The sequence below is a fragment of the Pelophylax lessonae genome, assembly GCF_965119305.1.
Source record: "Pelophylax lessonae genome assembly, chromosome: 1".
Taxonomy (NCBI): Eukaryota; Metazoa; Chordata; class Amphibia; order Anura; family Ranidae; genus Pelophylax; species Pelophylax lessonae.
In genome coordinates, this window is record NC_138768.1 from 331,473,883 (window position 1) to 331,497,739 (window position 23,857).

General features: G+C 40.2%; 1 protein-coding gene across 1 annotated transcript in view; it reads left to right on the forward strand.

Annotated features, from left to right (window-relative positions):
• The window catches only part of SLC7A8 (solute carrier family 7 member 8), a 70,165-nt gene that overhangs the window by 35,569 nt on the left and 10,739 nt on the right, over positions 1 to 23,857 (forward strand). Inside the window, exons 5-8 of the mRNA XM_082252788.1 lie at positions 12,830 to 12,955; positions 14,391 to 14,544; positions 22,065 to 22,188; positions 22,385 to 22,488. Of these exons, the coding sequence (XP_082108914.1) occupies positions 12,830 to 12,955; positions 14,391 to 14,544; positions 22,065 to 22,188; positions 22,385 to 22,488 (508 nt within the window). The remainder of the gene's footprint in view (positions 1 to 12,829; positions 12,956 to 14,390; positions 14,545 to 22,064; positions 22,189 to 22,384; positions 22,489 to 23,857) is intronic.

Below are 23,857 nucleotides of genomic sequence, written 5' to 3' on the forward strand. Positions count from 1 at the left end.
GATGGAAATCTAGTTCTGCCAATCAAACCATTGTTCTGTAAAGCCTCTGGGTACCTTTAATTGTAGCTGCTGTATGAAAGGACACTGAGACAAGAATAGCACCTGTCTCCCCAGAGATGTATTGGATAGTGATTTATTTGTAGTGTAATGTACAATTGTTTCATCCAGCTATGCAGCTTTTAGGTGGCACGGGTACTTGGAACACCACAACCAATTAAATTAAAAGCTGCAGACCTCAGTATTAATAGTGTGCTGATACATGCCACCTCAGCATTTATTTAAGTACTGGGAAGTTTGTAGAAATGTGCTCATCTCACCTCTGACACCCATATTTAGAGGTTGTAATTAGTTTAGCTTGAGCTGCACTTTTTTTTTTTTTGCACACATGCAAAAAATATAGCTAATGTGTGTATGTATGTGTGTGTGTATGTATGTGTGTGTGTATGTATGCATGTGTGTGTGTGTATGTGTATATATATATATATATATATATATATATATATATATATATATATATATATATATATATATATATATATATATATATATATATATATATATATATATATATATATATATATATATATATATATATATAATATAACCCTATGGGAAGATTTTTTTTTTTTAATGAATAGTTTCCTTAACCCCTTGTCTATACAGGTACATTTATAGATGCCCTGGTATTCAAGAGGTTAAAACAAGCTGCAGCCAGTATTGATTTTTTACAGAAAACTCTTGGCTTTTAGGTAAAAGTGATCCTCTAGAACGGCCCTATTACATTTACAACTCTCCTTTTACATTTTACCAAAAACTGGGTGTTATATTGTGTTTGCACTAAAATTCATTTTAGTGTATTTTTTCTTGAAAATGGGGATTTGAACAGTTGTGCAAATATTGTGCAACATAAAAAATTGCAACTACCATCATTTAATTCTACAGGGCCTCTGCTTTCTGAAAATGTGAATGTATTTAGGGGGTTTTCCAAGAAAAAATGCAGATATTAATGTGTGTGAAAAACAAAAATTGCCCCGGCGCACAAATGGTTGAGGCTAGAATAGGTGTCACTCTTATTTAATACTGTATATGTGCTTGTTTTCATGTGTGTCTGCTAAAACGCATCAGCAACAAACCGTGAGACCTTAATTCCCCCTGTGACCTTTCCTTATTTTTCTCTGTCTTGCTACACTTTGTTATTTACAAGTGAGTTCTCAGTTTTCTGCTTTCCTCTCCCTCCTACTATTTCTAGTCTTTCTCTCTAGCTGGTTAAATTTTATCCCCTCCCATCTGTCTTCCAATTTCTTTCTGAGCTTGAAAACAAATTGTCTGACCTGGCAGAACACTCTGATCTGCATGACATTGTATACGAACAGGACTGATTTCCAAGTATTGGTGTAAGGAAGGGGCATACCTGCACCGAATGAGCCGGTGACGTAGTGCAGCCTGTAGCAAGATCTATTTCTTTGTCACATGCTAAGAAAAAAAAAGTTGTATATCAGCATATTACAAGGCAGCATTATGACTAACCAGAAGAAAGCACATTACTTGAAGCTTTTGTTACTATAGTAAAACAGATACCATACTCTTCATATGAAACTAATTTCAGCTGGATTGGGCATTCAGCCCTCAGCCAATCAGTTGCAATAAAAATAGTCACCAGCCATGTTGGATATTTTTGGAATGGTTACACTTACCCGTCTCTTTTTCCATTAGATAAACAAATATGTTATGTTCTAAGTATGCATGAATATGTCACAGTTTATTTATTTAAAATAAAAAACATTTTCAAAAATTCCAGTGCTCATTCCGGGTTGTTCATTCTTGCTCTTCCAACAGCCTTTTAATGTCATTATCAACACTAGTTTCTTTTGTGCTACAATAAAGTAATGTAGACTGTGATTTCCAAAAAAAGATTTGTAGCACTTTTTGTTATTTATTGTGTTAGGGCTCTTTCACACGGTCGTTCCAATCAGATCCGCTGTCAGTTTTTTAGGCGGATCTGATCGGATGCCCCATTCAGCCCTATGGAGCAGCGGATGTCAGCAGTGACATGTCCGCTGCCATCCGCATCCGATCCTGTCCGTGAAATCCGGACGGATGGAAACCCTATTTTCCATCCGTCCAGGGGATCGGATGAGAGCGGACAAGTGGTCCGCTCTCATCCGATTCCCCATAGAGAGCAGCCGGGCTCTGACACCTCCCTCTCCGCACGGAGCTGTCATCCGCCGGCTCAGCGGGGATCGGCCGATCGATCCCCGCTGAGCAGAGCACGGTCCGCAACGGAATGCGGACCGTGTGAAAGAGGCCTTACTTAGCTCTATCATTTTATGCAAAAGTCACAAATGTGTATATTGTTTTAGGAAGCGGTATTTGGATTACTGTACAAGTTGGAGATCAGTGAAAGTTTAACTAAAGGGAAAACTGTTTTGTTTTTTTAAGTTTTGGATAGAGTGGAGATGGATTAGAACGCCTCTTAGGTTTTTATTGCTGTCTGTGCCCCCATTAGGGAGGTTCACCCTCTCTATTTGTCCTGTTTACCATGATCACTGAGAGTAATAGTAAAAGAAAATAACACGTTTTGGGTTATTGCCATATCAGTAAAAGAAGGGTTATCTTTCCTGGGGGGAACTAGTTCTGGTGACCCTGATGCCAACTAGGAATTCCCTAATCCTGGAGGGATTTCCTCTTACTGTTTTGACTATGGGACAGGGAGTGAGGAGAAATCTTCACAATTAAGTTTTGCCTTTAGTTTTACTTTGAGTTTGTTTTAATACTATTTGTTTTGTTGCTCGACACAAGGCACTGTGCATGAATGTCAGATGTGTGCTAGCATTTATAAAGTGCATGTGCAATAGACAAAGCTGCATTTATGTAATTTTTATTTGGGTTTAAACATGAAAAATAATACGGAGAGCAGTATAACAGGCATTAACTTCATGCCCCATTAATCAAAGCATGTTTACAATACATGCAGCAACAGACAACAGTTTGACATACCTGAGAGTATATAATACAAACGAGCATGACGGAACATAATGTAAGGCGAATGGTCAAAGCTCGTTTACCCTAGGACATTGCGGAACTCACTATAGCTCTGATCACCAATATCCAGGGTAACCATATGGTTTGACTTTCCCCCCCAGCAGAGGGAAGAGGCTAAGCTGAACCCTACAAGATCTCCGAGATAATCAATGGGCCACGCGGCGTGAACACCACTTGGGGGTTTGCCCCTGCACCCGCAACGTGGTCCACCCAGCCTGGAGACCACCAGGACGACCGCGCATTAAGGTTCAAGGCCTTCAAACACTAAATCTCTCCCAAGTGCGGTATAAACATTGAATGACCAAAGAAAATTAAATGTAAAAAATGGGGTGGGAAGAACAAACAAAATTAGGAGAGGAAGAAAGCGAGATGGGGTGGTAAGAAGAAAAGATGGGGGGGGGGGTGAGAACAGCAGGAGGGAGGGGGGGGTGAGAACAGTGGGAGGGAGGTTAAAAGATGCCTTATGTACTTTGAATTCCACAAGACCACTCACTCTCGCATATGTCATTAAACAAACAGAAGATCAGTACTGAATCAGGTAGGCAACCCAAAGTTGGGGTCTGCTAGTTTCAGTAAGGCCACATCAAGGCTGGATGAGACAAAGTCTGCAGCAGCAATGTGTTCCTGCCACGCCATCCAAGGGGCACAGTGGCTATCCATTTACCTTTTAAAGGTAGAAATCCATTCCTTAGCTTGTGGGGTTCAAGGCTCTTCAAATTAATTTTGCTGCCTGAGATTAAGCTCCCCCCTATGCAGTGTGTGCTCCCTGTAATATATTTTTGTGGTTGGTGAGAAAGTAGAAGTGATCCTGCTTAGCAAAAATGTATATTTGCAATTAGTAAAGAACAGTTGGTCAGGCTTGTTGCCAAAAAGTACTGCCATGCTACCAGAGAATGCCAATATATCACAAAGAACCTTACAGTTCTCCTCTTACTACAGGATCAGTTGTATAGAAAATCATGCTTGTAAAAGAAGCATGATTATACTTGCCTATATGGCTCCTCTTCTCTGCTCCCCAGCCGTTGCAAATAATTAAAACTACAGGAGTAGAGTACCTGAGAAAAATATGGAATTGTCAAGAGGTTTATCTCTCTGTTATCCACCCAGACTAAAATATCAGTTGTTGGTGTACGAACCCTTTAAAGACAAATATAGCTTTATTGATTTTACAAAATACCAAGGAAAGAAATGCCACTTCCAGGTAACAAAATGGCCATGAACACAGGGCTCAATAACTGTTAACATATTACACTATTTGGGGAAAAAAATAACGCGTTAGAGTATGTACTTCCTAATTAAGCTGACAACTAAGCAATCTTTAGGTTGAATAAGTAAAGCAGAGGCCTAAAATAACAGACAACATGGCACAATAAAATAATAAAAAAAAGAGGCAGAAAAAATGAAAATAGAAAGAGGAGAACGACCACTAAGTGGACTAAAAGTTAGAAAAAGAAGGTAAAAGACAAGGAAAAGAGATTAGAACATGAGCAAATCCTGAGTACCAAAATAATTGAAAAAAGAGGGTTCCAAACAGAGGGCAGTGCCTAAGCCAACTGTCAGGGCAATCTTGATAGGTTGATTAAGGTGTGTCTACTCCATCTTTGTGGAGGACTGAGACAATGCGACCACTGAGCCACTACGGAAGTGCACGAACCCTTTAAATAAATCCACAGTTTTGAGATTGCACTGAGACTGCAGTGCAGGTTCTTTTTTATGTGCCTATACAAACCTTTTATTAATTCCACAGTGCCCTTGGTTCCCCTAAGGCTGGGTACACACATCATTTATTTTCAGATCAGGTCAGATGCTGGTTCTTCCGTATGCACATTCAACACGTCTTACGACTGACTTCTGTAGAACACAGAGTTGAACACAGGATGAAAGTTGGCCGGTTCCTGCCAAACCGACTGTTTTTGGCTGATTTTTAGCCTGTGTGTACCCAGCTTAAAACCCATTGTTACCTTGCATGGAAAAGATTGGGTGCTGGTCCCCCCTCCCTGAACTCTTTATTGGACACTTTGGCTTTCTATCAAGCGAAAGATGGTTTTGGGAGCTCTGCTCTACGCTTAATATGATTAATTGGATCTTTTCGCTATAATTTCTTATTTTGTTACACTAATGCTCAAATATTGGGTTGAACAATAAAATGTGTAGTTTAGATGATGGGCATCAGAACTCATGCAAGTTTATAGATGTTAATGACAGTATAACTTAGGAAAAAGGCCAGCATGGGCTCAGTTTTTTTTTCTTTTCAGTCCTATAACCTAAAGTGCATTGAACACACGAAAAAGCAGGAAGTACTGCAGTTTAGTGGCTGTCAATCATGATTGGCATCAGTAGGGTCCTATGCTAAAATCTTAAGGCCCGTACACACATTTGACGGAAATCGGACGAAATATCCTCCGATTTTTTTCTCTCTCATGCTCAGCCGTCATAACCGTTTTTAGTTGACAGTGCATAATGTTCACGAAATGTCTCGTCCGATTTTCTTTTTTTTTGGGACATTTGTTCCTAGACTTCCGGGTTGTCAGCAACTTCAGATCATGCATGGTCTTTCGTATACGATTTTTCACGGACATACTGCATACACATTAAACGAAAATTGGTCGTCTGGGGACGGACGATAAACATTTTGGTGTTTGTCCCTCCGTTTTTTTTTCCTTGAAAATGTTGGCATCGGCTGCTGAAAGTTGTGTACACACTAGCCAAAAATCGTACGATTACGATCGTACCTCGGACCGGAATTTTCGGCAGATTTGCTACTTGTCTGTACCCCACTTTAGTAAGACCTTATCTATGTAGAGATTGTTTTCTTTGTGATTGCATGGGTTTCTCTCAGAGTACTTTGGTTCCTTCCTACCTCCCACAAATGTACCACCAGTTCAACTCTTGCTCATATTAACTTAAAATCTGTGGGCAAAACGTTTCTTTTAGTTTTGGGATAGACCCTCTGTCCTCATTAGACACTTGAAGTGAGATGAAATTCAGAATTCCAATGTAGACAGCTGACTAAGAGGAATTCACCTTTTTTTTGGGAGATTGCCTCTAAGCTTCTGTTGCATGTCCTGAGTATGTGAAGGGAAACTTCCCCAATGGTACACAGATAGCAAAAAACAAAACCGGGCAAGGGTTTTAACGCCTCCCTACATTATCAAAAAGTTACAAAGAAGTGTTTGCTATTCATAAACATTGTGACCTGTATACCAGTCTCACTGAGGTTTACAGATAATGCCCCAAGTGGATGTTTTTTTCTCAGGTCTGTAAGATTAAAAGGCTAACCACTGAGACACCATGCTATAGTAATCAATTCAACATCATTGAACAGAGCTTCCGTTAAAAAGGATTTCATATATGAAAAGAATGAAGGAAATCATGCATTTGTAAAATAAATGTAGCTTTGTTCAGTCACATGGTAAACATAAGCAATGAAAAATGTAATTGTAAGACTAATCTACTTCTTATAATAATCCTCAGGTGGACTACATTTTAAAGGGTTGACCTACTTTAATACTAAGAATGTGGGAAAACTTTTCTCTGTCCTAATGACTCAGTTATACACTGCCTGTAGACTTAGAGAGCAGCTGGATACCCAAGCATGGTTTGGTAGCCTTCAGCACTGTTCATAAACACACTGGTTTATTTGAGGGCAGGAGCAAGGAGCAGTAGCGTAAAGCTGGCTATATACTGGTAGTCCTTTGTTTGAATGAAAAATCAGAAAGATCATTTGTCATAGATTCAACCCTCTCATCATTAAACCCACTAAATTAATTTGAAAGCTCTTAAAATGTCTTCCAAATCTGCTACTTTAATCCTAGACGTATTAAAAGGGGTTCTTTTGTACCTAGCACATTACAATATGTATGGTTTTTCTTGAACGCAAATCACATTTACGGTTAGAATTCTGTTGGTTCAAATTTTCCTCCTATAAAATTTCTTGTCACGGTGATTGAAAACAATCATTAATCAGGGTTCGTACGGTCCTAGAAATCCTGGAAAAGTTATGGAATTTTTAGATGACACTTTCCAGGCCTGGGAAAGTCATGGAAATTTAGTAATCACCACTAGGTTTTGGAAAAGTCATGGAATTATTGTGGAGGAGCGGGGAGCGGATGCTTAATTATTTTTTTAATTATTTTATTCCCTAATGATATTTTATTGCCACATACTGTATTTACATATTTACATTGGTGTATTAGCGTCCTTCCGGGTCCGCGGTATGCGCTTGCTGTCACTGGCCAGCAGCAGCCGAGGAGATGAGCCAATCAGGCAGCGGGGAGGGCCGGCCTCAGTTTGCCTGGAGACTGTGACTGGCCAGCAGCAACAGCCGGGAGATTACAAACAATTTAGGCAGCGGAAGCGTCACCGCATGAACGTGATGATGACGCGGAAGGGGGCGGTAACCATTGTGGTTAACGCACCCCCGCGTCATCACGTTCATGCGGCCGGCCCGCCCTCCAGTGACGCTTCCGCTGCCTGATTGGTTTGTAATCTCCCGGCTGTTGCTGCTGCTGCTGGCCAGTCACAGAATGCAAAACAAAAAAAATCAAATGAACGTTCCAAAAATGAAAATGTTTGGATGAAATTCTTCTTGTGTATGACCAGTGTAAGTGCGGTCAGTGCTGACTAGTTGGGGAGGGTTGTAGCATGCAAACCCCGATATGAGGTGGCAGGTGCCTAATTTGAACATGTCTTATTCGCAGAGAATAGAGCTTTAAGAACTGCATTTCATTCTAACACATTCAAAAAATCCATTTGCACTCACATTTGATTGATGTAGCTATATGTCTGAAGACGTATATTCACAATTTGAATATGTTGTGCGTACATCACAAGAAACAGTTTGTAATTAAGCCGTATAAGAGCTGTGGGTGTTTTGACAATTAATACCAGGATGTCTCCTGTATCCAGCAAAGCTGTGCATGCTTATGGGGGATGGGAGATGGGTTGTGCAGTTGCCTCCCCCTGCCCTGTTTATCATGCACCTCTACATAGTGTTTTCCACACACCCATCATACATGTTATCGCAGACTGTGTTCTATTCCAGTTCAGGCTGTACTGGTTATCTGCATTGGGCCTTTGGGCAGACACCATTATCTTACGTGTCAGGGACAAAGTACTGGGTGTAGGCACAAGGGAACAGTTTCATTCTACCAGTGGGTGCCTCCTGTATTGGCTTTCCTGTGTCTTGTACAGACTTGATATTTAGGAAGTGACCTTGTTGATTTTCCATAAAATTCCCCTGCGTCATACATGGTGTTTCTGAGCTGCATCAACTTGGGCATTGGAAAGAAGCCATAGCTGATTAGTGAGACGGAGAGGTGCCACCTCTTTGCAGCTGATTATAAAGCATTAAGGATGTATAATCTAAGCAGGAATAGTTCATGTGTAGCTATGCATTAGGTATTATAATTGGGTTGTCATAAAACCCACGAGTAAAGCTATTTAGATCATGGCTGTGTTTGATCACACTTCTTTCGGACTGCTCAGTACATAGCTGAGAATCTCTATAGACAGCCATTCTCTTTGTTCATCATTTATGTTTTGTGACAGTAAAGAAAGCAATGCATGTGAATACGGACAACCACTTTGCATCTTTTTGATAAAATTATTTGTATTTTTGGAAAACTGCAGTGCTCAGTGAGTAAGGCATACTGCATTTATTATAAGCAGCATGGCTTACAGGGCATTAATTCTCGCTGAGCACTGCAGATTGCAGTCATTGGCAGCCATTCTATTATCAGATTCAATTCTTCTGCTCTCTAATATCAATACTGTACATATAAACTCTACCTAAAGGCAAATTTTGATGTGCTGTTCAAATTTTTCAATTCTTGTTCCACAATATTTCCATCAATTTTTGGACCAAAATATTTTTCAGTTCTTGTTCCACAATATTTTCATCAATTTTTGCGCCAAAAAAATTTCAGCACACACTTCATAGCTAACAGAGATACAAAGGAAATAAAATGCATGCTTATTTTTTTTATTATTTTGGATACTTTATTTTAGAACATCACAGGAAAAGTACAGAAACCATAGTTATGGCAGTTCTAAACTGAAACGTGTTCAATTAAAGTTTGATACAGTAGAAGCCATAACAAGCAAAATATATTTACACAACACAAATCTGGAATACCAGGTCCTAGGGAGTCTCTGTACCCCGCATGAATTTTGTCCAAGGTATATACCTTTTTATAATATCATCAAAAGAAGAAATACAAAATCAGGAGAGTAAGAAGAAAGCAGGGGAGAAGAGAGAAAAAAAAGAAAACACTAATAAAATAAAATGGGGGGGGGGGGGTTTAAGGGACAAGAAGGGGGCATGCTTAATTCTAATAAAACAAGCTTTTACAAGCTGTTACAAGCTTTCGAACATAATGTCGTAAAAGTGCTATAATAAATCTTGTGTATGGAAAAAAAAAATGTGTTTGTGTGTGTATATACAGTATGCGCATGTGTTTGTTCAAAAAGAGATTTGTACACTGTGCTAGGCAAAATGCTCATTAACCAGTCAGGGGGGTTCCAATCACCACATAACGTATAGGTCAAAATCAAAAAGGGACTGGGAATGCGATGCAGTCATGGAAAATGTTAATCCAGAAATATCCTTATACAACACAGTAAACATAGGAACGATAGTGTTGGGCATCCCCTCCTTTCTGAACTTTGAACTTGTGAAAGGGCAGGGATGCCCAAAACTGTTGTTCGTGTGTGTTTTTTTTTTTTTTTAATTGTGTTGTCCATAAATGAAGTGTCCAATTTACCACAGCATAAACAATGCTCAACCACTCTGCACTTTCACAGAAAGGCAAGTATTCACCCACTCTAAAGCCTGGTACACATGGGCTAAACATAGGCCAGTATCGGCCGGTTCAACAGAACCATGTGTACACCAGCCTGTCCAGCAGAAGCCAGCCAAACGGCTGGTTTCTGTCGAATGAGCATGCTGGAAAACCAGCATCCAATCAGCAATTGCTGTAAATGCTGACCGATGTGTTCTGGCGGGTCCGCAGTCCCCCTGTCAGAACAAAATAGTTCAGCGTGGAGATCACTGTACTAACATCAGCTGGTTAGTACAGCAAGCTCCTCCAGAGCTCCCCACTTTTTTTTTTTTTTTTTGTACAGCCCGCGGGGTAGAACGAAAAAAAAAACTGATAGTGTACCTAGCATAAAGCAGGCCATAGACTGAGAGAATTTCTTTCCTGCAACCACAGGTTTCTCAATTCCCCCATCAACACAGACAGTGAATGCCAAGCCATTGTGTTTTCCCAGCACGGGAAGCTGTTCCCACCGGGAGAAGACAGTTAATATTGCTAACAGCTTTAACAGCCACTTGCAACAATTGCAAGCAAAATCTGGCAGGCTGGTTGTACCCAAGTGGATCGAGCTTTCAACTTTGGTACATTAAGCTTGCCCACACATGGTTAGACTCTCAGCAGGTTCAGCAGGATTTAAACCCTCTATGGCCGACTTAAGACCTTTCATTTAAAGAGAGAAAAAGCCCATTATAATAGGTAACAATGCCCCTCTTCTAATTCTGTGATCCTGATGTCCAAGGCAAACTCCGCCCCTTACCACCCTCGCCAATGACAGCTGATCATGTAAAGTAAGCAGCAGCCGGCGATCAGGTGTTTTTTCTCCTCACACTGTCAGTAGTACATCTTTCTGTAGTGTTTGCTTCTCTCTCTCTCCAAAGCTCCAAGTGCAGTGTCTTTCTGCTGCTCCGTTCTTCTGTTTTCAGCAGAGTCACTTCTGACACTTCTCCAACACGTGAGATAACAGCAGCAGCTAAAAATTTGTGTAGGGGAGGGAGATTAAAGGTAGATTAGCAGAGAGCTTGTCTATTCAGATAACAGCTCTGCATGTTCCTTTGTCCCTCCTATGTGGAGTGGGGGTGTGTGCCTTTCCACCAATCAGCTGTCACACAGTGCCCAGACTCCACACCCACCGCAGAAACAGAAAGATTTTTAACACGATCTGCACTTTCCAAAGAGTGTAGAAAAGGGAAGACAGCAGATAAACTTATGTAGGGAAATTTGTTTCATCTCTGTGTATCATCTGAGGCTGTTCACTTCACCGGGTATAGGAGAGGGTTTACATCCACTTTACAAATATTAGGATCATTTGTGCTATTTGCCATAATAATTGTTTTCAGGTTTCATTGTGAATAATAATAATAGTTATAGCTTAGTGAACTAAGATGAAATGTAGGATATATTTACACTAAACCAGATGTAAACACGAATCTAACCCTATTTAACAACTTCCCGACCACCCGCCGCCTTTTTACTACGGCAGGGTGGCTCTCCTACGCAAACCGGCGTAGACCTACGTCGGTCGCGCGCGGGAAGCTGGGGGGGGGGGGGGAGTGTGCGCTGCCAGTGGTGTGCTCCCGCCCCCACTCGGCAGCGGGGAAACCGATGCACGAGTAGGTGGCTCCAAATCCCACCTGACACCCTTGATTGCTCCCTGCTGAGAGAGAACAGTCAGCTGTTGTAAACACAGCTGACCGTTCTTCTCCCTGGAATGAACATAGAGCCCATGTGATCCTTCTATATAGGACCACATGTCTCTTTGGTCAGTTCAGAAGCCACGCCCCCCCCACAGTTGGAATCACTCAACTAGGCTCACATTTAACCCCTTGATCACCCACAGGGTTAACCCCTTCCCTGCCAATTACAATAACAGTGCATATTTTTAGAACTGATTACTGTAGTAATGTCACTGGTACTCCCCCAAAGTGTCAAAAATGTCAGTTAGGGGTCTGATCTGTCCGCTGCAATGTTGCAGTCCCGAAAAAAATTGCAGATCACCGCTATTACTAGTAAAAAAACAATAAAAATGACATAAATCTTTCCCATAGTTAGTAAACGCAATAACTTTTGCGCAAACCAATTGCTTATTGCGATTTTTTTTTTTTTTTTTTTTTTTTTTTTTTTTACCAAAAATATGTAGCCGAAAACAAATTTGTCTAAAATGTTAAATTTTGATTTTTACATTTTTTTTGAGAATGTCATATAGCAGAATGTGGAAAAATATAGTTTTTCTTTTTCAAAATTGTCGCTCTTTTTTTGTTTAAAGCGCAAAAAATTAAAATCGCACAGGTGATCAAATACCACCAAAAGAAAGCTCTATTTGTGGGAACAAAGGACATCAATTTTATTTTGATACAGTGTCGCACGACCGCACAATTGTCCGTTAAAGTAATGCAGTGCCGAATCGCAAAATAGGGCCTGGTCAGGAAGGGGGCAAATCCTTCCGGTCTTAAAGTGGTTAATCAACCCCTTGCAGTCCTAGCTACTAAGCTGCTAAGAATAGTCACCTTGTGAGCAGTTCTATGTTCCCATCACTGTCTGACACCCAATCGACGTTGTGGTATTGAGTCATGTGGTCACCTATTTCAGGACAAAATCATTCAAAATCACTGGCTCTGCAGAAACATATTTACTGGCCCGTGACAGCACATGACCTGTTGTTGCCGAGGTTGAGTTTGAATTGCAGAATACAAAGAAAGCCAGGAGTTGCTGATAGGTAGTTATTGTGCAGCATTTCTTAGTAGCTACAGCAATAGGGCAGAGGTTATGTTTAGACTAGAGTTTAGGTCCACTCTACCTGCTCATTATATGTTTGTCTAAAAAAAACAATAAACTATAGCACTTTTTTAATATCCAGTTTGTGAAAGACAGCTCCCTCTTGCTGTAGCATATAAAAAGTGAATCATGGTTTGGACTATATATTAGTGTGCATTGAACATAGCACTAACAGTGGTTTTGTTTCCCCCTCTTAGTGCTGCTTACCTGGATAAACTGTGCCAGTGTGCGATGGGCCACTCGAGTTCAAGATATGTTTACAGCTGGAAAGCTGCTGGCCTTGGGCTTGATCATAATCATGGGAATAGTACAGATCTGCAAAGGTAGGTGTACTATGATTGTAGGTGTATATTAAAGCATCTTATTTTACATAGACACCATTAATACAAAAACTTAGTTACTGTATTAAGAAAATGCTCTAAACTCACATGTAAAAATAGAGATATAACACTGGGCACTAATCCTGCCATCATTTGTTGTGGATGATTGGAACATTGCTTATATAAGCAGTTCTGGTGCACCTACAGAATCACATGTAACTGAAGATTTTAGAAAATTATGTTCTTTTCTGGTAATCAGACATGGGTCTTAGTGCCAAGCGTACAGTAAGGCCTCTTTCACACAGGCGTGTTCCGTATGTCCATATATCACCCCATCAGTTTGCGGGTGATATACGGACATAATGCATGTCAATGGGATTGCGGATGTCAGCGGATGACCATCCGCTGACATCCGATTTGCATCCTTTCAGTTCTGTTCCGTTTTTTGAAATGGAACAGAACCCTATTTTTTCTTCCGTTTAAAAAATGGAAAGGACGCAAAATTGGATGTCAGCGGTGTCATCCGCTGACATCCGCAATCCCATACACATACATTATGTCCGTATATCATCGCCAAACGGATGGGATGATATGCGGACATACGGACCGGATGACACAAGTGTCATCCGTGTCCGTAAAAAAAAAAAAAAAAAAAGTGCCGGAGCGGATCGCAATACGGTCCGCTCCGTGTGAAAGAGGCCTAAGGCCTGTTCTTTCAAAAATTATTCCTAATGGCTCTGAAATTCTAAGCATTAGGTCTAAGGCCTCTTGCACACTGCAGCTTAAAAATGCTCAGTACAGCTTGCTATGCACACAGCTGCGTAAATGAGCGCCGCGTTTTTTTCTAAGAACAAAATAGAAAAATCTGCATTTTTGGTCAGTAATTTGCGCCTGATGCGCGCAAATACGCGCGAATGCGCTCAAATGACCCAAAATGCCAATTGAATATCAAGAACGCTAGAATAAATTTACGTGCAATTACGCGCATCTGCGCGAGCGCATAAGCGCGAAAATGTGCGCGAAAATGCACGCATTACAATTACGCCAGAAAACGTAGATGCTCTAACAGGAGTATCATGTGTAAGCTGCCTAAAGGTAGCCTGCACTGAGAGCAACATGGGCATTCTAATGCTGACCTTCTTTGAAAAATGCTGGTTATGGCTAACTCTGGCTTCAATTCTTTGAGTCGATTATCTGGAACAAGCAAGTAAAGTCACATTCAAATCAAGCCTGAATACATAACATGTTTTGGGTCAATGATTTAGAAAGCATTGAAGCCAGAAGGTAAATTTGACTTCCAGGCAACTTGTCAAATTCTCATATTTCTTAAGACAAGTACTACATAGTCATTTAAGTGGAAGAGTAGCTTTATATAATGATATATTGTTTTTGTTTAGATGTTCATATTCTAATCATAATGTTGCCTATTCTCTCCCAGGGGAGTATTTCTGGCTGGAGCCTAAGAATGCCTTTGAAAATTTCCAGGAGCCAGATATTGGTCTCATTGCCTTAGCGTTTCTGCAGGGATCATTCGCTTATGGTGGCTGGAACTTTCTGAACTATGTCACAGAAGAGCTAGTGGATCCCTACAAGTATGTATGATTAGGGATACCAGGTGGCTGATGATTTCAGGGATATTCCAAACAGAAATAAAACGTAATTGTAGTGCATGTGTTATCAAACGACCAACATAATATTTTTCAGAGTTGATATAACTCTGAAAACAGAATAAAATTGCTATAAGCATGCATACATACTGTATATTATTATTATGACAAAGACTCCAGTGAAAGTCTTCATATATACAATTTATTAGCTGACAACATTCTTATTTCATTGGTGGGTTGAAACACCCGCTCTGATGCCCTTTAAAATCGCAGAACTTAATTCAGATGCTATTTTATAAAAATGATATACAATATCACCAAACACGCCCTCTACAAATGATATAATATATCCCCTGCGCACAAGTGGAATAATCAGATGCGTCTTTGGACAGACACTACCGCTGCTACTTGAGAGAAAAAACTGTGTATAAATATACTCAAATCAATCATCACTAAGGATCATGAAATTAGCATAAGTGGCGCGGGTAGTACATAAATCATGCATCAAAAAAGCAGAAAAGAGTCCTTTGAACGTTCATATATCCATAAACAATAAATATATGACTGCTTTTACATATAAACGTCCATCCTTGGATATAAAAGGGTTAAAAGGATTTCAAAATCCAGCAACAGTCCACTACACCAAGTAGGAGTCACCACTGTGTGTCGGGGTCACCAAATAACTAAACCTCCACCGTTGTGATAAACATAGGGGGGTGGCAACTCACCAGAGCAAATGGCCCACCTACTCTCATAGGATATTTTATAATAGAAATGAGAATTTGGCAGGAATTAAAAATGTATTCTTTTGTACAAAACACAGTGCAATAGAACTTATGGAAAGGACACCCTTTTGTTGAGGACCATTGTAATGGAAAACTTTCTAGTACTTATTTATATTTACCTAAAGTTAAAATAAAATCCTTACTTTTTTATACTGTAGACAGCAATATGTTTTACCTCCATCAGACAATCAAATATCAGCTTTTAGTATTTTAGTCAATACACTTGGATATCTTGGAAAGCTTTCCGTCAGCTTTCAGTGAAAAAACTTGGTTGCCAAGGTTGACCATATACACATTACTTATTTTATCGTTCAGCCAATGGCGGCCATTTGGCAGTTTTGGAATCCTTCCACAGTTTCCATTGTTTATCAGTTTGGTGAAGTCAAATGAGGTGAATATCCATCCAAATCACTATTCAATCTGATCTCAACAGTTTTTTGCTGCAGTGTCAATCAGTTGCTTATTTGAAACTAGGAAAATATTGAAACAGTGTGTGACTGATTGCTGTAGACCAGTGATGGCTAACCTGGGCACCCCAAATGTTTTGGAACTACATTTCCCATGATGCTCAACTACACTGCAGAGTGCATGAGCATCATGGGAAATGTAGTTCCAAAACATCTGGGGTGCCAAGGTTCGTCATCACTGCTGTAGACTGTTCAATTTTAAGTGACTGTTTTTCATTTCATTTTAAAAGTTGAGGGAAAGCTTCCAAAATTGCAATTTTTTTTGGCCAAGCCTATGATGGCCATATCCAGTTTCATAAATACAAGCAATGTGGCAGAATCCAACTTCCTCTTTGACAGCTTGGCCATGGAGGAGAACAATACCCTGTGCTCCTTTTGAATGTCAGTAGTGTTTGATATTGTATGTAGAGATTTTCTGACATTTTGAAAAGTCTGTGTTTGATTCTCTTGACTCAAAAGAAACAAGAAGGAAACTTTCATTGCTTAGGAATACACATTCTATTGGTAATGGGTGTCAGTGGTGGAATGTTGAAGTAGAAGAAGATTTCTCACTGCCTACCCTTCTTGATGAGAGATCCACCCCTCTATAGCTAATGTCTGTGGGTCAGGGATACAACAAATATAGAGAGTCTCAGTGGCATTCAGTATGATGAAGAATGGGAAGATATTTGCTGCCCACTGTTGCTGGTGTGAGGTCCAACCCTCTATAGCTAATGTAAGTAGGCTCAGGATAAATGAAGTGCAGTGAATGTCAGTATCATTCCGTAAGAGCGAGTGTGGGACAATCTCTCACTGACCACTGTTTTTGGTGAGACATCTCCCCAATAGCTCTAAGGCGTATGGGTCGGGTATAAAAGGTGCATAAAGTCTTAGTAGCATTCAGTATGAGCGAGTGTGGGAAGATCTCCCTCTGCCCGCTGTTGTTGGTGAGTGATCTTTGCCTTTTATAGCTAACTTCACGAAAGCTGATATCTGAGACTGAGTGACATGTGTTTTCACTGTGTCTAAACAATGCCTTTTGTATTAGTTATCCTTTAAGAATACCAACTGCTACCCTTAAGCATATAATCGCTTTGCATCTGCATGTTAACAATGGCCACAGCTGTTTGTAGGAACAGACTTTAACCACTTGACCTCCGGAAGCTTTACTCCCCTTCATGGCCAGGCCATTTTTTGCAATACGGCACTGTGTTACTTTAACTGACAAGTGCATGGTCATGTCCTTTTTTCCCCACAAATAGAGCTTTCTTTTGGTGGAATTTGCAGGGTCATCTTACCGAATGGGCAAGCTGGGAAGTTGCCCGGGGGCCCCACTTGCCCAGCAACCCAGCCAAGCATTAGTCCTGATTCCCGTGTGCTTCCCGTCGCCGAACTTAGCAGGTGGCGAACGCTACTGCGCTGCTGTCAGGCCACTTGGGCCATGGAGGGGGAGCCCACAACTGCAGGAATGCCTGTCCGCCTCCACGGGAACAGGCACACACAGGACAGTCGAGTCTGACTCCTGTCTGTGTGTGTGTTCACCGGACCCAGCTGTCGTACTTGGAAGCTGTCATTAGCCTGGCACTGCTGTACCAATAAATACAGCCTTATCTATACATTTTTATTCTCGTGGGTGATTGTGTAGGGAGGGCCCCAGTGCACTGCATTGCCCAGGGCCCTTTAATGCTCTTGAGATGGCACTGAGTATTTGATCACCTCTTTGATTTTTATTTTTTGCGCTATAAACAAAAAAAGACTGACTTTCTGCTATAACACATCCAATGAAAAAAAATTGAAAAATCAAATTTCTTCATCATTTTAACCCAATATGTATTCTACTACATATTTTTGGTAAAAAAAAAAATCCCAATAAGCTTATATTATTTGGTTTGCACAAAAGTTATAGCGTCTGCAAACTATGGAATATTTTTATTTACTTTTTTTTTTACTAGTAATGGCGGCGATCAGCGACTTATAATGAGACTCCAATATTGCGGCAGACCAATTGGACACTAACTGACACTTTTTTGGGACCAGTGACACTAATACAGTGATCAGTTCTAAAAAAAATATTCACCGTCCCTGTACTAATGACACTGGCTGGGAAGGAGTTAACATCTAGGGCGATCAAAGGGTTAACTGCGTGCCTAGCTGGTGTTTTCCTATTGTGGGGGAGATGCTTGTGCTAGACTTGTGCTTTGCAGAGACACAGGATCCACGTCTTCTGTATTGACAGAACGGCGATCTGCCTTGTTTACATAGGGAGATCGCTGTTCTCTCTCTGTACTGAAGGATCGGCAGGTGCCTGCGGACCCGGAAATGCAGGATCACATACTAGCAGCCTTGTTATATGGTCAGCAAGTGGTTAATCCATACATATACTGATTATTTTTTATGTAGCTAAGGCGAGTTGTAACCAGATAGATCTCTGTATATTTTACCTGTATGTTGACTCAATTCACAAAGCTTACAAACCAGCATATTTATACTTTTTTAACCACTTGCCGACCGCCACAAGTACATATACGGCGGCGGTCAGCCCCTCACAGGCAAAGTGACGTACCGGTACATCACTAGCCTGTGAGGCTCTGGGGAGCGAGCGTGCGCCGCCGGAGGCGCGCTCCCGTGCGGTCACGGACCCCCCCTCCCCGTGCGTGTGAGCGGCGGACCCGATGTCAGCCGCTCACTCACGATCGTCCGTGACAGCGGGAGAAAGGCAGGCGGCTAGTGTAAACAAGCCGCCTGTCATTCTCCCCTGTGTAGGAACAGTGATCATACGGTTCTACTATGTAGGACCTTTGATCATTGTTCCTACACCTCAAGCCACAGCCAATCACAGAATCACACCCCTAGGGACACACACAGCCCCTCCCTCTCAAATAAATGTAACCCCTTCACTACCAGTGTCATTTTACAGTAACAGTGCATATGTATAGCACTGATTACTGCAGTAATGTCACTGGTAACCCCAAAAGTGTCAAATATGTCAGTCAAGGGTCCGATCTGTCCGCCCCAATGTCGCAGTCCCGCAAAAAAAATCGCAGATCGCCGCCATTACGCGTTAGAAAAAAAACAACAAAAATGACAAAAATCTTTCCCTTTGTTAGTAAACGCGATAACTTTTGCGCAAACCAATCAAAATACGCTTTTTGCGATTTTTTTTTTTTTTTTTTTTTTTTTTTTTTTTTTTTTTTTTTTTTTTTTTTTTACCAAACATATGTAGCATAAAACAAGTTGGCCGAAAATGTTAAAAAATTTAGATTTTTACATTTTTGGGGGGGAATTTCATATAAAATAATATGTGAAAAATATTGTTATTTTTGCAAAATTGATGCTCTTTTTTTTTGTTTATAGCGCATGATCAAAAAATCGCACAGGTGATCAAATACCACCAAAAGAAAGCTCTGTTTGTCGTAAAAAAAGGACGTCAAATTCGTTTAGGTACAGCGTCGCACGACCGCGCAATTGTCCGTTAAAGTCACGCAGTGCCGAATCGCAAAATACCCCCTGGTCAGGAAGGGGGTAAAATCTTCCGGGGCTTAAGTGGTTAAAAATGTGGCAGTTATTTTCAGTTAAGTCCAATGAAATTTGAAATGACAGTCGCATGGTTAAAAACAGAGTGCCCCAAACTGGTGTTAAAGGGTCACGAGTTGGGCCAAATCCAAGTTTACACTTGCCATTAAAGTGGTTGACACAAAACCCAGCTTGCTGCTGGTTTTCCCCATGTATGTGCAAAGTATTATTCAAACATTTACTATTGTAAGTAGTATTATTTGAGGGACTGAAAAAGTATAAGCTATACTATAAGATATAAAATACAGAGCGAAAAAGGGACACATCATTTTCTTGGTTGTCAATTCATAAAAATAATGTATAAGGTAATTTCATTGTCATATATTAGTTTCTGATAGCTAAAATTGAAGATTCTTTTTTTAACCACTAAAGATTTATTGCAAGGATCAGCTAAGTTTGCTGAATGCATTTTGCAGTATTTTGGTATTTTTACTATACACTGTTTAGTTGAAAACACTAAATTTACCATTTGGACTTGAACAGCCAAAATACTGCCAGGCTGGGGTAAACTGTGCAGTTCTATGAGATGTCTATTCAAAAAAAAAAGAAAAAAGGAGCCATATGAGGAGAAGATAAAAAAAAAAAAAAAAACTGATTCAAATAAAATAAAGACTTGTGGGGAATAGCGTCTTTCAATAGTTCCATAAATATCGATCCATATGGAATATTCATGTTTGGGAATCTAATGAATGATCATGTGATTAAGTAATAAACACGGTTAAAATAGTTTAGTGAATTAACCCCTTGATATCCTTTTCTTCCACTAAAAGAAAATGTCATACAGACATTAATAAGTTTTATTTATTCACGTCAACAGCTAGCTCTTTATTAAAAAATATTCTTTACATTACATCAGAGCTATTCTTTAAACTGTTGCAGGGTTTTCCAGCATGCTGGGAAATCTTTGTGACTATAGAGTTTTGCCACACTGAAGCTCTCATTATCCTTCATTAATAACTCCCTGTTTACTAGTATTAGCTACTGTTTTCATGTTTATAGTGAACTTGTGGAAATGCTGTGGACTGGGAATGAGAGGGAAAATATTGCTTCCAATTGATTCCAATGCATTTCCCCAATATTTTACCTAGGGAGAAGAGATGGGCTGAACTCTGTTCGGTTCGCACCAGAACTCTCGAACATCGCAAAAGCTCGGACCTGAATCCCATTGAAGTCTATGGGACCCAAATCCCATTGAAGTCTATGGGACCCAAATCCCATTGAAGTCTATGGGACCCGAATCCCATTGAATTCTACCCGAATTTGAAAAATCAAAGTCCCCATTTTGAAATCTTTTATGCAAGTTATTAGCCATAAAAAGGATATGGGGCCCGGGTATTGCCCTGGGGGACATGTGTCAATGCAAACTTTTTTTTTAAAAAGATCATTTTTACACGAGCAGTGATTTTAATAATGCCTAAAGTGAAACAATAAAAATGAAAAATTCCTTTAAATATAGTTCCCCTCAAAATCCATACCAGACCCAAGGGTTTGTATGGATTTTGGGGAGGACCCCCACGCGTTTTTAAATTTTGGCAAGGGAAGGGGTTTCCCCTTAAATCCATACCAGACCCAAAGGGCCAGGTATGGATTGGGGGGGGGGGGGGGGGGGGCCCATGCCATTTTTTTTAACATTTTTCTTTTGCCGGCAAGGTTTTGTTTTTCTTCATTCATCTGTCAGCGGGGAAGCCCGTTGACAGCTGATGACTCGTCCGTTGTTAAGTACGCCACGGCCGACTTTCCTTAACAACCAGCTATTCACTGTGCCCTGATTGGGCAAAGCTTTATATACACTTAGAATACACTGTATAGGAGGCAGTACATTGTGGGTCGCTCGGCCAGTGAACATCTTGCCGAACGACCTGGAAATTTGGGTGTTCGCTGAACAGGCGATGTTTGGGCCAAACTTTTGCTCAGATGGAACAATTCGCCCATCTCCACTAAGGAGATATCTCAGTTTCACCCATCTTTGTAGGGATGAGAAATTTTGCTCAGAACATTTTCATTAAAATGCATTGGAGTCAAAAGGAGAAAAGGTTTACTGATATTTCACCAACAGTAAAATCAGTTTTAGTGAAAAGCATTTATATGTTCTTAACAAGCAGAAAGGGGCTTTAACAAAACCTGTCAATGACATTTGTAGGTGCAGGCACTTTGGAGTAATTCATCCAGGAGGTTCACAGTAGAAACACTAAAGTCCCTCAAGTCATTCATTTTAGGAGCTGCACTCCTCATGTTCCCCACTGCAATGCTAACTGCTCTGTGTTAAAGACTGGAAGGTTCCTGAGTCACTGCTGGAAGGGGGAACGGGTTGGGGTGCCATAGAAGATGACTTTAGTGCTTCTGCTGTGAATTTTCGAGGATTAACTGCTGGCCTGTCCACAGATTCACTTTAAGTTTTGGGATGGAGGCTGTACTGGTTGAGTGTTGCTGCTCCGCTGATGATTTTTATGGAATGGTTAAACTCACAACATATTTCTGTCCGAGTTTTCTGTTTTAACAAAGACTAAGGACACAAAAATATCATATCATAACCATGCCCTCATTTTGAATGGATTCAAATGCACATCCTTTCATATTTTTAAGTAACAAAACGTGTAATATATATTATCACTAGTTTCTCCCCACTTGCTTTACCATCCATATATGTGTTCATATCTCCCTCTAGTGGCAAAACTCAGTTAATTATTGTATCTTTTAACAGGAACCTTCCACGTGCCATCTTCATATCTATCCCACTTGTCACCTTTGTATACGTTTTTGCAAACATTGCCTATGTAACAGCCATGTCCCCACAGGAGCTACTGGCTTCCAATGCAGTAGCAGTGGTGAGTATCTGTAAATCACTCCAATTTTCTAGTATGGAAAGGTAATATCACATGTTGATAGTATTTTTAACACAATCTCACAGTTTACTCCATCCTTCTAGTTAAAAGTATCTTATTCGCACAACACATGTACTTTGTTTTTATGTATATTTATGCATTTTAAAGACACCATTAAATATGTATTTATATTTTTCAGACATTTGGGGAGAAGTTGTTAGGTGTAATGGCCTGGATCATGCCAATATCGGTAGCTTTGTCCACATTTGGAGGAGTCAATGGATCTTTGTTTACCTCTTCCAGGTAAAGACCGTAGGTGTTATAAGTCTGGATGGATGGATGGATGGATGAGGGGCTATTACAAGTAGCAGAGCAGACACATGGACATATAAATGCTCACAGCCTAAGATCATGGGACCCTATGATCTCTGATGTCTTTTTCATTTACATGTGATCATAAATTATACATTACTATCTAGAAGTATCATTTTGCCTAAGTGAATTGTATGGGGTAACAATGCAAAGTTACTTACATTAACCAAACCGTATCCATTCTACTTTGGTACACTTTCTGAAGAAAAATGTGACATAGGACAATTATCATTACATTTCTCCTGTTCATTATTATATACTGTATGTTACCAGCAATGTGTGAAATGCAGGCATTGTATAGAATGCCTAAGCAATTATATAGAATGTGTGACATTTTTAGGCAAAGCATGAATTGACTCTTATTTCAATATGCTTTATGATTTCCCTAAGCAGTGTAAATAATACCTGGGCATTATACAGAAGGCTAAGTGCAAAGTATGAAAAAAGAGTCGTGAAAAGGCCTTTATTAAAAAAATAAGTGTATATAAAAAATAAAAGAAGAAATACAAAATGAAGTACAGGACTTTCTTGCAGAAAAAAGACCAGTATTGACCTACTTGTTGCAACATGAAAGGCTAGTATTTTCTACGTTGTTGGTTTGCCTTTTGCCATTGCTTAGAATGCCCAGGCAATATGTGAAATATTAAGTGTTTCACACTTTGACGTCCCATTTTCAGCATTCTACAGATTTCCTAGGCATTCTATACCGTGCTGAATTTCACACATTGAGGGTAACGTGTAAGGTTCAGGAATGACAGCTTGCAAATGAAGCAAGGGTACTGTAAATATAGACCTAATGACCTTAAAGTGTAACTAAACCCACAACAGTAAAATCAGTCTGTATATGCAGTAAAGCATGCTTGTTATACTCACTGTGGAACCTAAGGGGTTATTCCTCCGCACTATGTAAAAAGGCTGTTTGATCCTGTCTTCTCTGATCCTCCCCTTCTTCCACTGTCCCCAATTCATCTCCTGATAGTACAGAACCTTTGGAGTCACTCTGCACATGCTCAGTTTGGTGTGTATTGACCAGCACAGGGCCAATCAGCACTGTCCAGACAGATGGTCAGGGGTCCTGCAGCCTCATAAGACAGTCAGAGTAGAATGAAAACTCCTCCTACAAGCTTTAACCAGACACTGATAGAAGTCACAAGACTGCTATATACTGCTGATGAGAAAAGGTATTTAGTAGTTTATATTTACTAAAATAATTGCATTTCCATGTTCTGTGCACTGTTGGTGACCAGATATAGTGAATGCAGGGTCCTGGGTTTAGTAACACTTTAATGACACTTAGATA